Source organism: Dryobates pubescens, chromosome 11 (assembly GCF_014839835.1).
Source record: "Dryobates pubescens isolate bDryPub1 chromosome 11, bDryPub1.pri, whole genome shotgun sequence".
In the NCBI taxonomy this organism is placed as follows: domain Eukaryota; kingdom Metazoa; phylum Chordata; class Aves; order Piciformes; family Picidae; genus Dryobates; species Dryobates pubescens.
The window spans coordinates 25,789,066-25,802,330 of record NC_071622.1 but is presented as its reverse complement, the minus strand read 5'-3'; the positions used below and the strand labels follow the sequence as shown (position 1 = coordinate 25,802,330).

The window sequence follows — 13,265 nt, the reverse complement described above, 5'->3', positions numbered from 1 at the left end:
AAAGTCTTTTGACCTATCATTTTTGGATAAAAACCTAGAGTTCCCATGTGTTCTATAACCTGACCAGTGTGCATCAGGGAATGGAAATACTTTGTTTTTGTGATACTCTCTTTCATGTGACCTGAAGCACAATAACAAATTGGGATAAACAGACTTTATACAAAGTCGTATCCTAGGACATAACACTTTATAAGAGAAAAGGAATAAAGACTCCCACTGAAAAGCTGCTGATGTCAATAATCATTTATTCTGCTGTTGCTGACTTGCTCCCATCTAAATGACAGGGGCTTAGCTACCAACAGCACTCCAGCAAATCTTGTGAAACCCTGTAAAATTCTTGTCACATCACAAGCCTATGTTGAGCTGTGTGCTTTTGGCTTTAGTGTTGTGGGTTTTGGTGTTTTTTTGGGTTTTTTTTGGTCACATGTACACAAGAAATAAATGAGGAAATATTTATACAATTAAGAAGGAAGGCTATTTTTTTTTACTAACACCCTTTCCCAGCACATCAGTGGATCTTAAATTGCATGCCTGAAGTTTGGGTGTACTTCAGGGTTGATGTCACATATTGTGCTCAAAAGCTTTTTCATCACACTCTCCATGTTCTTGTGGTAGCTGCTAGTGATGGTTTGGATGGTTTCTGTCGTTTGCTCTTCTATTTTAGCAGAGAAGTTACCTTGGGAGCCCATTACCTGGAAAGGAAAAGTCCTTTGAGCAAAATGAAGGGTAATATATGACCAGGTTTACTGTGCTTTTCTTCATCATCTAGCATAAACATAACACAAACATGTCACAAACTGTAAGGTATGATCTAGGTTGAACTGTATGCACAAAAGCAGGTTAAAGGGATTCCTTTCATATGCTCGTTAGCACTGGGAATCATCCTTTGTGATGAAAGTTTCCCAGCTTGCTGTGGGAGCAACACTGCACACATTTTATCTTTTATAGCTCTCATTTTAATTTGTTTTTCTATTTTTAATGACTAGTCAACTAAGTTCCATCACCAGTGGACTCACTAAGAGTGAATGTGCATGGGGCTCAGGACCAAAACGTGGGAAAGCCTTCCTGACAATGCATAATTACAGTTTCAGAATACTTGAAATGTCTTCAGCAGTTAGTGATGTATAACCTTCAACAGGCCTCAGACAAGGTCTTTTAATGTTGCATTTTCTTATCTGGCGACATACCAGACAGCTTCTGGCACAGTTAATATCAGGACATTCGCTTAGAATTTAATTGACTCTAGACTTGCTTGAACATTTTAGCAAGGTTATGTTATAAACAGATGCACACGTTCCAAATCTATGACTTTGTTCTCTCCTCCCCCACTGCCCCAACATCCCTCAAATTCTTCCCTTATGGAAAAGTCTTTCAGATATCAGCAGCGAAACTGGTTTCCAGCTGAAGAATTCCACAGGGAAGAAGAGAAGACATGCTGACAGACTAAGAAAGGAATAAGTAATGTATTCTCCTTGTTCCTGCCATGGTTCTCTGGGGTGGAATGGCAACTGATGTGATGTTAGTGAGATACTTAGAGGATGACTACAAACAAAGCAGGAGTCATTAGCTTTATTCTTCTTGTAATTTCAGCACAAATTAGCCTTTAAGGAAGGAGAAGAAGCTGAATTTTGGACTTTGCACAAATTACCTTTGCAATTCTACTTATTGGTACCTGGCAATGCAGTAAGAATGTGGTCCGCAGTCCAGATGTAAAACACTTTCCGATTTGGAAGAAATACAAGACATAGACATGACTGTAAATATCAGGAAAAGGTTATAGCTTTTTTTACAGTAACTATTTTTAGCTGGCATTGTATTTCAGCTTTTAGACAAGTTGTAAGGGTCCCATGTGGAAAAGATTGTACAGCTTAGACCAGATTCATGAAGCTGGTTTTGGTTGTTGGTTTTGTTGGTTGTTGTTTTTTTTTTCCCCCCACTGGGGAAAATTACTTTCCAGAGATCCCAAATGCTTGCATGTTACCCAGCTACTAAACACTTTTTTAAAACCTCAAGAAAAGTATTATAGTTTTTAAAAGAGCCTCTGTAGACTGGGAACCTGCTTTCTCATTTTCTACTAATACTGTAAATTGAGATAGCTCATTCTCACTCTTTTAATTTCCTCCCTCCCCCACCCCTTTCTTTAGCTGAATTCAGAGACCTTCTCCTTGTCAGCATGCAGATGATGCTCTGCTTAGTCTATGATTTCCTCTGACCTTGAAGGTCTGTCCCTTATCTTGGCCATACTGGTTTTATGTCATTCCAAATTTGCTAAGACTTGGAATCCACAAAATTCAGAACTAGGACACCTCCAGCATTTGGTGGTCTCAGATCCAAATGCAAACACCACTGGCACTAAGAAAACTGATTGGAAATCTGGCCTTAAACTTTTCTTCTGTAAAAAGAGCTGTTTCTGTTGCTGCTCTTGTTCATTCTGGACTGATATAGAGTGTCTCATAGTATGAGAAAATTTACACCCACCAGTTTGGATATAGCACCATAAAGTAAGAGGAAGAATAGATAAATAAGATCATGACAAAGCATTAGAAAGAATTGCGTCTGAATACCTGAGCCAGTAAACTGTATTTGGCATCAGACTTTCCTCTGTAGTAGTTTAGCAGGAATCTTTGACTGCCTTCCAGGAACAGGTTAATAATAATTATATTTAGGAAGAAATTCTTCACCATGAGGGTGGTGAAACACTGAAACAGGTTGCCCAGGGAAGTGGTAGAAGCCCCATCCCTGGAGGTTTTTCAAGCCAGGCTGGATGTGGCTCTGAGCAACCTGATCTAGTGTAAGGTGTCCCTGCCCATGGTAGGGGTGTTGGAACTAGATGATCCTTGAGGTCCCTTCCAGCCCTGACAATTCTATGGTTCTATGATTCTACAGAAATATCCACCTTGCTGAAACCTCCCGTTTCAAGAAGGGAATGAGGTCTATCTGGAGTTCAAGAAAGAGGATCCAAAGCTATTTTTTCAAAGGGTAAGCATGAATCAGATATAGAATCTGAATTTGAGTGGTGAAAGTTTACAATACCTTCTATAAATGCTTACAAAGCCTGTGGAAAAAGTCAGAATGAAGCCTATACATATTATAGGTGATATCCCTGTGTTTAATCAGTATGACCATGTTGATTTATAGAAGAGTCCATGTAAAACTATTTGAAGCAAATGGTTTTCCCATTGAGCAGCTTGATGCAACAAAAGAACATATGAAGGTTTCTTACTTACATTTGTTTGCTTGCTTCTAAATTCCTTCTCCCTCTGCAAGCGGTAGTGGTCTATCTCAGCTGTGGCTTCTTCTTTGGCCTGCTTTAGCCTCTTTCCCTTTCCTAATGGTTGGAAGAAACAGTGACATCACACTTGTCATTGAATCCCAAAAGATGAATCTCTCTAAAACAGAGATAAAATCATAGAATGGTCCAGGCTGGAAGGGACATCCAAAGGTCATCCAGTCCAACCTCCCTGCAGAGTCAGCAGGGGCATCCTCAACTAGGTCATGTTGCCCAGGGCCTCGTTGAGCTTCATCTTGAATATCCTCAGGGAAGGAGCCTCAACCACCTCCCTGGGCAACCTGTTCCAGTGTTCCACCACACTCATAGTTAAGAACTTCTTCCTGATATCCAGTCTAAATCTGCTCTTCTCTAGTTTGAAGCCACTGCCCCTTGTCCTGTCACCACAGGCCCTTGTGAGCAGTCTCTCCCCATCCTTCCTGTAGGCCCTCTTCAGGTACTCGAAGGCTGCTATTAGGTCTCCCTGGAGCCTCCTCTTCTCCAGGTTGAACACCCCCAACTCCCTCAGCCTGTCCTCATAGCAGAGGTGCTCCAACCCCCTGATCATCTTTGTGGCCCTCCTCTGGACCTGCTTCATCAGGTCCATGTCCTTCCTATATTGAGGGCTCCAGACTTGCACACAGTACTCCAGGTGAGGTCTCACCAGAGCATAATAAAGTGGCAGAATCACCTCTCTGGATTTGCTGCAAAGCATCTTTTGATGCAACCCAGGACGCTGTTGGCCTTCTGGGCTGCAAGCTCACACTGCCTGCTCATGACCAGCTTCTCATTCATCATCGCCTCCAAATCCTTTTCCACAGGAAAAAGGGAAGGAATATTTTATGTAGCATATTAAAAAAAGACAAAGCTTTGAGCAAAGTCATCAGCAGCTTTATTTCTACAAAACTGGTCAGAGGCATCAAAGTGATCTAGGTAGGTTACTTTGTGATTGAAAGCCAGTCATGCCAGTACCCATCTTCAGAGTCCATATCCCTGTGTGAAAGCACGCATCAAATGAAAATCTTCTTGGTGTGTTAACAGCAGAAGTCTTTTTTGCAAGTATGCATTTTCTCATAACACAAATGCAGGATTGTTTTTTTTCGGGGGGTGGTGTGTGTGTGGTGTTTTGTTGGTGGTTTTTTGTGTTGTGTTGTTTTGTTGGTTTTTTTTAAAACCACAGTTTGGTGTTTAAATACATCTCTCTCTCTCCTTCATCAGCACTAGTAGCAGCTAGACAACAGATTTTAGTTGTCACTGATAGGGGAAAAGATGTTATTCTGTAAGATGGAAAAGATGTTATTCTGTACGATTTGCTGTATTGATTGGTTGCCAGTATCCCTTCATCCCACACCAACTGGATTCTGCTTAGAGCTGGCAGACTTCCAAAGTGTGCAAGATATATCTTCACTACTATCAAACCAAGTTGCAACCTTCAGGTTTGTCCTCTTCTTTCCCACCCTATTGCCCTAAAGATTATTAACTTCAGAAGCAAGTGATTAAGAGGAAAAAGGAGGTAAATGGTATTCTCTGCCAATGCATCAAAATATGAAAGTGATTTAAAAGTCTCCCCCTCCCCACACCCCCCTTTCTTCTTAAACATGATGGTGATCTGTAAGTTGGCTTGTTTACATACTTAATGTTGTTCACTGTGAATAGTTACTTTGTAATAAGTAAAGTCCTAAGGTTTTGTCAAATCAAGCCCATGTTAGGTCATTGAAACATGGAGCATAAGGTAGTTCCTAGGTCTAGCAGGGATGTTATGTAAAGGATAAGGGTAAAAGGAGAGACAAGCATTAGTATTTCTGATTTGTTTTCTCCAGGCTCATACATCACTGTGGTTACAGCTCTGCTGGCCTTCTGAAACCTTATCAGATGTGGCATGCTTCCACTGAGCGTGGTGCAATGAGGAAGCTGAATCTTGGGAGGAAGACTGTTGGTTTTGATACATCTGAGCTTCAACAAAAGCCTGGGTAGAAAGCCTCATCCAGTGGTAAACTATTTGGCCAGTTGATGACTCCTTCTGAAGTCATTATCTGCAAATGGGTGAGTAGAAAAAGAGAGATTCCTGGAATGTGACTTTTAAAATCTTGATTCCTGGACTGATTTTGTGGTTCTGCTTATTATGGGACCTGTGTGTGTGTGTGATTGTATCAAGTGAGGAACTAGATAGCTTTACTGACTCTTGATTCATCAGTGCAGTACTCTCTTGTGTAGGGAATTATTTCTCAGAGTCTTTCTGCTGTGGAGGCACTGTGGTTATTTTTAAAGGGGCAGAGGCAGTCTAAAACCATGAATGTACTTTCTCAGATTTTAAAAATTTGTTTCATAAGGGCCTATTCCTTCAGCTTCTGCCACTCAGTATATGAAGTCTTGGGATGAGTAGGTGTGAACTGATGGTTCGTGTAAGAGCCTGACATTGGTCTGGACAGCAAAACTTGAAAGCAGGTTTAGCTCTGTATTTTGAACTTTCCCTTATTTTCCTCTCCAAATTTGGAGCTGATCAGCTTTTTATAGAATTTTCCTCAGGAGCTAAGCCGGGGGCTGATTCTCTGGAGCTAGAAGTTGTGAGGAGTGACTACAGTGAAGCTCTGCCAATTTTACCAGCTGAGGAGCTGGATCTCTACAGCAAATTAAATTATTTCAAAATCAGTGGGATTTTAATTTCAAATTCCATCTGGGGGGCCATCTGTAGTAAATATGTTGAATATTTGGCCACCAGATAGATAAATACATCCATTCCAATACAGAGAATGCAAAGAGATTAACTGGAAAACAACAGTTCATTTGCCTCTGACAACACAGCTAGTGCACCAAAAAGTATGTGTATATGTACATGTCAGATCTTGAGAGTGCACTGGAGGAAGCACAATCTATAGGGTGTCACTGTAGGGTGGCAGCTATTTCATTTTTCCCTGCTGCCTTTAGGATTGGCACAGCAGGAACGTGCTGCTTCCTATTTAATTAAGTGGAAAAAGCTGTGAGTAAATTACTGCTAGTTCAACAACGTTGTGGGCAGAATAGGCAACTGCCAACATATGTGCTGGTGCATATGCTCCACCTGATCAAGTTAAGCAGAAACTAGAGCTTAACCTGCTGTCTCACTAGAGATAAACCAAAATTAATTAATCAGTCTGTTATTAACCACTTGTTTGCAATACAGGATTGCCTTTTCAAAGTCTTTACTGATCTCGAAGGGATTCTTTCTAGAGCACAGCTGAGTCAAAAATCCAACCTTGCACACTTAAGGGTGGCAAAGATTTGAAATTCAGCCAAGATCATGCAAAAAGAGAGCAAGAATTACAGGAGGATAGGCAAACCAACCTGTCACTAATTACCAGAGAGAAGAGACCAGCACCAGCCTCTCTACAAAGTCCTTTCAGGTAGTTGTAGACAGCAATGAGGTCTCCCCTCAACTTCTTTTTCAAACTAGACAGCCTGAGCTCCTTCAGTCACTCTTAGTAAGATTTATTCTCCAGGTCCTTCAGCATCTTCCTTGCCCTCCTCTGCTCCTTCAGTCGCTCTTTTGATTTGCCCCAAAGGATTTTCAGGTATTGGTGTCTTGGCTCTGACAATGCTTGGTTATTTCCAGGGTCCAAATTATGCTTAAAGTAAAACTGACAGATAAAGCAGTGCCCTGCATGAAAGGCCAAAGGACTGCAGACTGACTCTTTTTATATTTAATCAATTAAAGTAAATTAAATTAAAGTTTCAGCCTTTTGTGTGTGCATATACCAGCAAACCTTGAATAATTTGTCAGGTATGAATAACATTGGCCAACATTACAGCAAAGATATTACAAGCCAGGATAAAGGTTAATGAGCAAGAAGTCTGGAAAAAAAACCCCAAAACATACACAGAGGAGCTCTAACACTGTATTTGCACTTAGGTTCATGTCTATAAATATAATTTTGTTTGCTAATTTGCAGTTGTCCAAGGGGGATTTTGCATCATGACCAACTGCACACACATTGGCAAGACCTAGGCCCATTATCTGTTTATATATAATCTGGTGTGTGTTCACACTACAGTTTGATCTGGTCATGTGAGTATCAACTGTAAACACCAAAGGGTTTGCATAAGGGGAGTTTTGCCAATCACATTTCCTTGCAAATGACTTTTCCTGGTTGTGCCTGTGAACAATCTGCCATTCATTCTTCTCAAGTGACAGTGTAAAGAGACTAGTCAGACTCATTCCTCTCATTCCTCTGGTGGTGTTGTGCAATGACTTTGAGATGACAAAAGAGGTCATAGGTACAATTTAGCAGGGATGGGTCTGCATTAGCGCTTGCTGGATTGGTTCATTGCTTTCACTTGCAGCCCTGATCTGCAGAGTGCCAGGTTTGGAGCAGAAGCTGCTGATCTTAACCAGTACCAGGTGGATCTGGGCTGAAGCCATATGTTCTTGCCTTGTTTCACCAAACTGTGTGCAGAGGTTAACCAGTTGAAATGTTTATATTGGCTGCATTTTGTGTGTTTCCTTTTATCTTAGTTTTTATACTCAGAGACAAAGTGTGTGATCCTTTATGCTGATCTAACTGCAAATTCATTTAGAAGAGACTGACTTGGCATAAATAGGTTTTTCTCCTTGTCACAGAATCATAGAATTATTAGGGTTGGAAGGGACCTCAAGAATCATCTAGTTGCAACCCCCCTGCCATGGGCAGGGACACTTTCTACTAGATCAGGTTGTCTAGAGCCACATCCAGCCTGGCCTTAAAAACCTCCAGGGATGAGGCTTCTACCACCTCCCTGGGCAACCCTTTCCAGTGTCTTACCACCCTCATGGTGAAGAACTTCTTCCTAACGTTTAACCTAAATCTGCCCTCCTCTATATTGGATCCATTTCTCCCAGTCCTATCACTACCTGACACCCTGAAAAGTCCCTCATGAGCCTTCTTGTAGGCCCCCTTCAGATACTGGAAGGCCACAATAAAGTCTCCTCAGAGCCTTCTCTTTTCCAGACTGAACAGTCCCAACTCCCTCATTCTGTCCTCCTAGGGAACTGTTTAAATCTCAGTCTCAGGCTGCGCCAGGGGAGGTTTAGGTTGGATGTTAGGAAAAAGTTCTATACAGAGAGAGTGATTGCCCATTGGAATGGGCTGCCTGGGGAGGTGGTGGAGTCGCCATCACTGGAGGTTTTCAGGAGAAGACTTGATGGGGTGCTTGGATCCGTGGGTTAGTTGTTTGGGTGGTGTTGGATTGGTTGATGGGTTGGATGCGATAATCTTGAAGGTCTCTTCCAACCCAGTTTATTCTATGTATTCTATTCTATGTATTCTGGCATAGTTAAATGTCCAAGCTGGCACAGTGACATTACTGTTAGAAATATTGAAATGCTGAATATTGAAACATTCAAGGACAACATGGAAACTTTTTATTTTGCCTTTCTTTTTCCCCTTTATGTTTGTGTGTGCATTTTCTTTTTTGATTGTTTATTTTTTAAACAAATTTTTACATTTGTAGCCTTGCTCCACACATTATCTTCATACATTTCAGCTGAGTCCAGCAGGACAATGTTGTTTCCTGCTGCTAGCTTCTAAATCAAATAACTCCACGGAACAGTATTAATGTTTCAGTGCTAATGCAGGTCAGTGACTCATGTGGTTGGTACCTACATTCTGGAGAATAAGGTCATCATAGTTTGCATGAAATCACTGGGAGGTGAATGCAGAAAATGAAGGAAATAGGTAATGGAAAGACTCTGCCAAGAGAATAATTTCTTTGATTTAAATAATCCTAGCAGACACCATAATTGTTCATATTTATTAACTTTTTGCTTATATATGACTGGAATAAATATATTTGAATGTATTAGTATTGGAGAACTTTGCATGCTTTGCCATGAGCACTTAGACACTTGGTGAACAAGGTGTTTATTTTAAATTGAACATTTAATCACTTACTGGTTACTTGTGGCATGTAATAAGACTTATATTAACGACCTATTACAGCACTGAAAGTGCTTGTGGTTTTACCAAGACTTTAATTACTCTCATTGTTCTGAATTCTCCCTTTGTTTTCATATATATATTTTCTGAAGCTCAGCTGAGATTAGAAGGCAAGTTACTAGACATTGTAAGAAAAGAGGAACACTGGAAAATTTATGCAAGACCTATGAAGAGAAATAGAAAATTTAGAATCTCATCCTCTAGAGCTGGCAGCCAGGGGCACATAGGCTTCTGGTTTAAATATCTGAGGAAGGCGATAATGACACTACTAGCATTGAGATAAACAAGAATTAATCCAGTTGTCAGGATGAATATAACAAAGAAAACCTTATTCAATGTAATTAGGTATGTGTATGCACAACTTTAAGCCAAGTCTGAATATTCAGGTCTGGTTAAATGTCTGGCTGCAGTCAAGGCACAGCACTACTGGAAGAGAGAAGGAAAAATAGGAGAAGCACTGCTGTGACACACAGATGAAATAATGTAGTCTTCTCTGAGCCACTTTGATTCTGAGGAGCTTACAGTTAAGAACTGCAATAAAAGCAGGTCAGTTACTTACTTTTTTTTGCTTCCTCCAGTTTGTCCTTGGCACGTTTTTCTGCCTGAAGCAGCTGCTGGATTCCCTGAGACTGGCTGGTCATGCTGATTGCTGAGGCTGTTGAACTTCTGCAGGGATTGGAGCTAAAGGGAGTTTTATACAGCTGCCACGCTCTTGGTTGTGGTGTGTGTTTGGTTTTGGTTTTTTTTTTTTTTTTTTTTTTGTTTTGGTTTTATTTTACTGTCTGTTATTACAACAGCTTTCCAGATCATACCAAACCAGCCAGCAATGCCTGGATTGCTGTTAGGTGCTACTGCAATCAGGTAAATGCAGCAGCAAGGTTGAAAGGAAGGTTCTCCTTTTCTCAGGGTCACAGAAAAGCTGGTGCCTGATTAATGCATTGGGAAAAGAAGAGAAAGCCACTCCAAGTGGCTTGTGGCTTAATGGGGATTTATTGATTCAGTTGTTTTTTGTTTTGTTGGATATTTTGTTTGTGTGTGTGTGTTTCGTTTTATTTGATTTTTGATTGTGAAAGAGAATATAGGTAATCTTGTCAGAGGAACTGGGGAAAGAGAACCCATTATTTCTTGGAATGTCCTCCTAATAAAACTTCCCAGGATTGTGAAGAATTGGACTCGGTCAGCATGTACTTTTAGTTGAACATAGTGAATCAGTTGTAGGCTTCTCTTCGGTGTTACTTCTTGACATAATTTCTTAGAGTTTTATTCAACTGAAAAAAAATAAAAGCAAAACCAAAACAATCTTTATTGGAAATTAGTCCACTGGGGACTATGGGTTAAAAGAACATGTGGTGGCTGAGGTGTAATCTTCCATGAGGGAGATGTGTGCTGTGGTGGAATGCTATGGGATTAGCTCTAAGATCCAGACTCTTGAAAGATATGACTAGTGGTGTGGCCTTCCAGTATCTGAAAGGGGCTCATGAAGCTCATGAGGGACTTTTCAGGGTGTCAGGTAGTGACAGGACTGGGAGGAGTGGATCCAAGATAGAGGAGGGCAGATTTAGGTAAGACGTTAAGAAGTTCTTCACTATGAGGGTGGCGAGACACTGGAACAGGTTGCCCAGGGAGGTGGTAGAAGCCTCATCCCTGGAGGTTTTTAAGGCCAGGCTGGGTGTGGCTCTAGGCAACCTGATCTAGTGGAAAGTGTCCCTGCCCATGGCAGGGGGTTTGCAACTAGATGATCCTTGAGGTCCCTTCCAACCCTGACAATTTTGTGATGATTCTGTGTTCTTGGTCTTCCTTTTGAGTCCTAAGCCATACAACAGTCAAATAAATACAAAACCATGGCTGTGGATGCATATCTTGTTCCCTGCATTAGGAAAGAATACCTGTGAGCCTCTGCATGAATAAGCAGCATGTTTGTATTTGGAATCCTTCTTTTAAAAAGGCCCAACCAAACAAGAAATCCTCTTGTCACAGGTACTTTGGACATTGCACGGAAGGGCTATGTGTCCAGATGCAGTATTATTTTTAAATACTGCATAGTATGAGTAGGATATATTTATTGCAAGTTCTTCTGATACAGATGGGTCAGGACCAGACATCATCATCTTGTGGAAATGAGTTTTTCTGGCTGCAATTATATATATGTGTATCTATACATAAAAAAAATCAAATGTGTACTTATACAGATTATTAGGTTCTCTCTTTTAATGGCCCTTTCTCTTCTGGGCCTTCCTAGGGCAGCTGTGTCATGGTACTTGCTCGCTGCAATGCTGTTACCTGGTCCTTAGGAGGAACTTTGTACTGTTATGAAGTTGGAGGCTTTTTCCCCCTACAGTAGCTACAGGCTTCAGGCAAAAAGGAGGGAGAAATATCTTGACCTATTACTATTTTCATCTGTGTTCTGAATCACAGCAGCCCTAAAACTTTGAAAAGGAAATTGTTTTGTTTTCTGATTCGTGATGTTGCAGAGTCAAATTCTACCCAAGCTTCCTCTATTTCTTCCAGCATATTAGTCATCAAGTTTCTTCCTTCATCCAAAACCTGAGAGAGATACCTCCTCATCTTCAGCACTGAAATCAGAGGTCTGCTGTAGCTGTAAGAGAGCTAACACAGCACTATTTTTAGAAGATCTTAATGCACAGCCTTGAAGTTTATTTTATTCATACATAAAAGAAGCAGTGGTCATCAGTCATAAAGAAAATATGGGAACTGTAAGGTTAGGAAGGCTGTTGTGTCACTGGGGCTCAGCTCCAAATGCTCTGACTGGCAAAGAAATGCAGAAGTGGAAAATGAAAGTAAAAAAATGAAGAGATTTGGTTTACTTGGGGCAGGAAACTTGGTCTCAGAACTTCAAAGCTTGAAAATTAAATAGGAAGTGGAAATGTCAGGCTTGTCTCAGACATCAAAAGTGCATTGCAGGCAAGGGGTCTTGTCAAGCAAATCTCATTGCTACGAGAAATGTTACAAAACTTCTAGCAAACAAAACCATTTCAGAGTCTCTTGTCTTGGCTGAAAGCATCAGAGGTCAGAGCATTTGATTTTTCAGAGCAGTTGTCAATCCTGTAATTATGTTATGTGGGCCTCAGTAATGATCTGAACGTTTATATTTACAAGCTATAGATTTTAATTAATATTTCACAGAAAATAGTTCTATAAGGTGAATTTTTATGGAAAAAAGAATGAACCCCTGGACACATTACAAAGCTTTTTCGTTATTAAAACAAATCACATATTTCTTAAGCAGATCAGCTGAACTGCAGGTGTCACAGGTCACAAATTCCAATGTTTTTCTGAATTAAAAAAGATTAAAAAAAATCTCAGTTTATAATTTTCCATGTAGTTAGTTCATGTGCAATGTGGTGACATGCCATGCTGACACTCTAAAGACGACGACGGAGATTGGAGTCAATATGGACGACCGATATGATCGAGTATTGTTCCTTTAATCTTCCAGTATTGCAGGTCTATGGTGCGAGCATAGTGAGTACAGCACAGTAGTGTAAAGCAAGGAAGAAGATGGGAAAGGAAAGGACAGTGCATAGCAAGGGAACTTCTACAACTTATATAAACGCGGAGTGCCTTGTTGGCATGGACTCATTGGCTCCCTATGAGTGACCACACATCACACTATTATAGATTATTGGTCCAACTACTAATGACACGCGAGGTTTGTTGATGCAAATGCATGTCCTGTTGTCCCAAGATAACTTGCTGTGTTTACAGCTACTAGTGTCCTGTTTTAGTTACATGCTGCAGGCACAGCACTGTTTTGGTACACTGCTAGCTGGCTCTGCATTTATGCTGAGCAAGGCCTACCACCATGTCAGGCTCTAGGCCTGCACTGCCAGATAGCTCACACTGCTCGTCGCTGGCACTGCCGCAACACTCCTCATGGCATCAGGCGGGTACTGCAATGCCTCTTGTGGTGGGTTGAAATTACCCCCCAAAATAAAATTTGCCAGACCAGCTCAGTTGAAAGCAACTGAAGCTCTATTTCCAAGCACAATTATGATCTAGAAATATGAAATGCAATGAATATGTACAAA

General features: G+C 40.8%; 1 protein-coding gene across 1 annotated transcript; it reads right to left on the bottom strand.

Moving 5' to 3' along the window:
* Positions 1-518: 518 nt before the first annotated feature.
* On the bottom strand, positions 519-9,857 carry ATP6V1G3 (ATPase H+ transporting V1 subunit G3). Its single transcript, XM_054165469.1, has 3 exons — positions 9,776-9,857; positions 3,228-3,328; positions 519-692 (listed from the first exon to the last, which is right to left on the bottom strand). Exons 1-3 carry the CDS (start codon positions 9,855-9,857, stop codon positions 519-521), a joined length of 357 nt encoding a protein of 118 aa, XP_054021444.1.
* Positions 9,858-13,265: the final 3,408 nt, after the last annotated feature.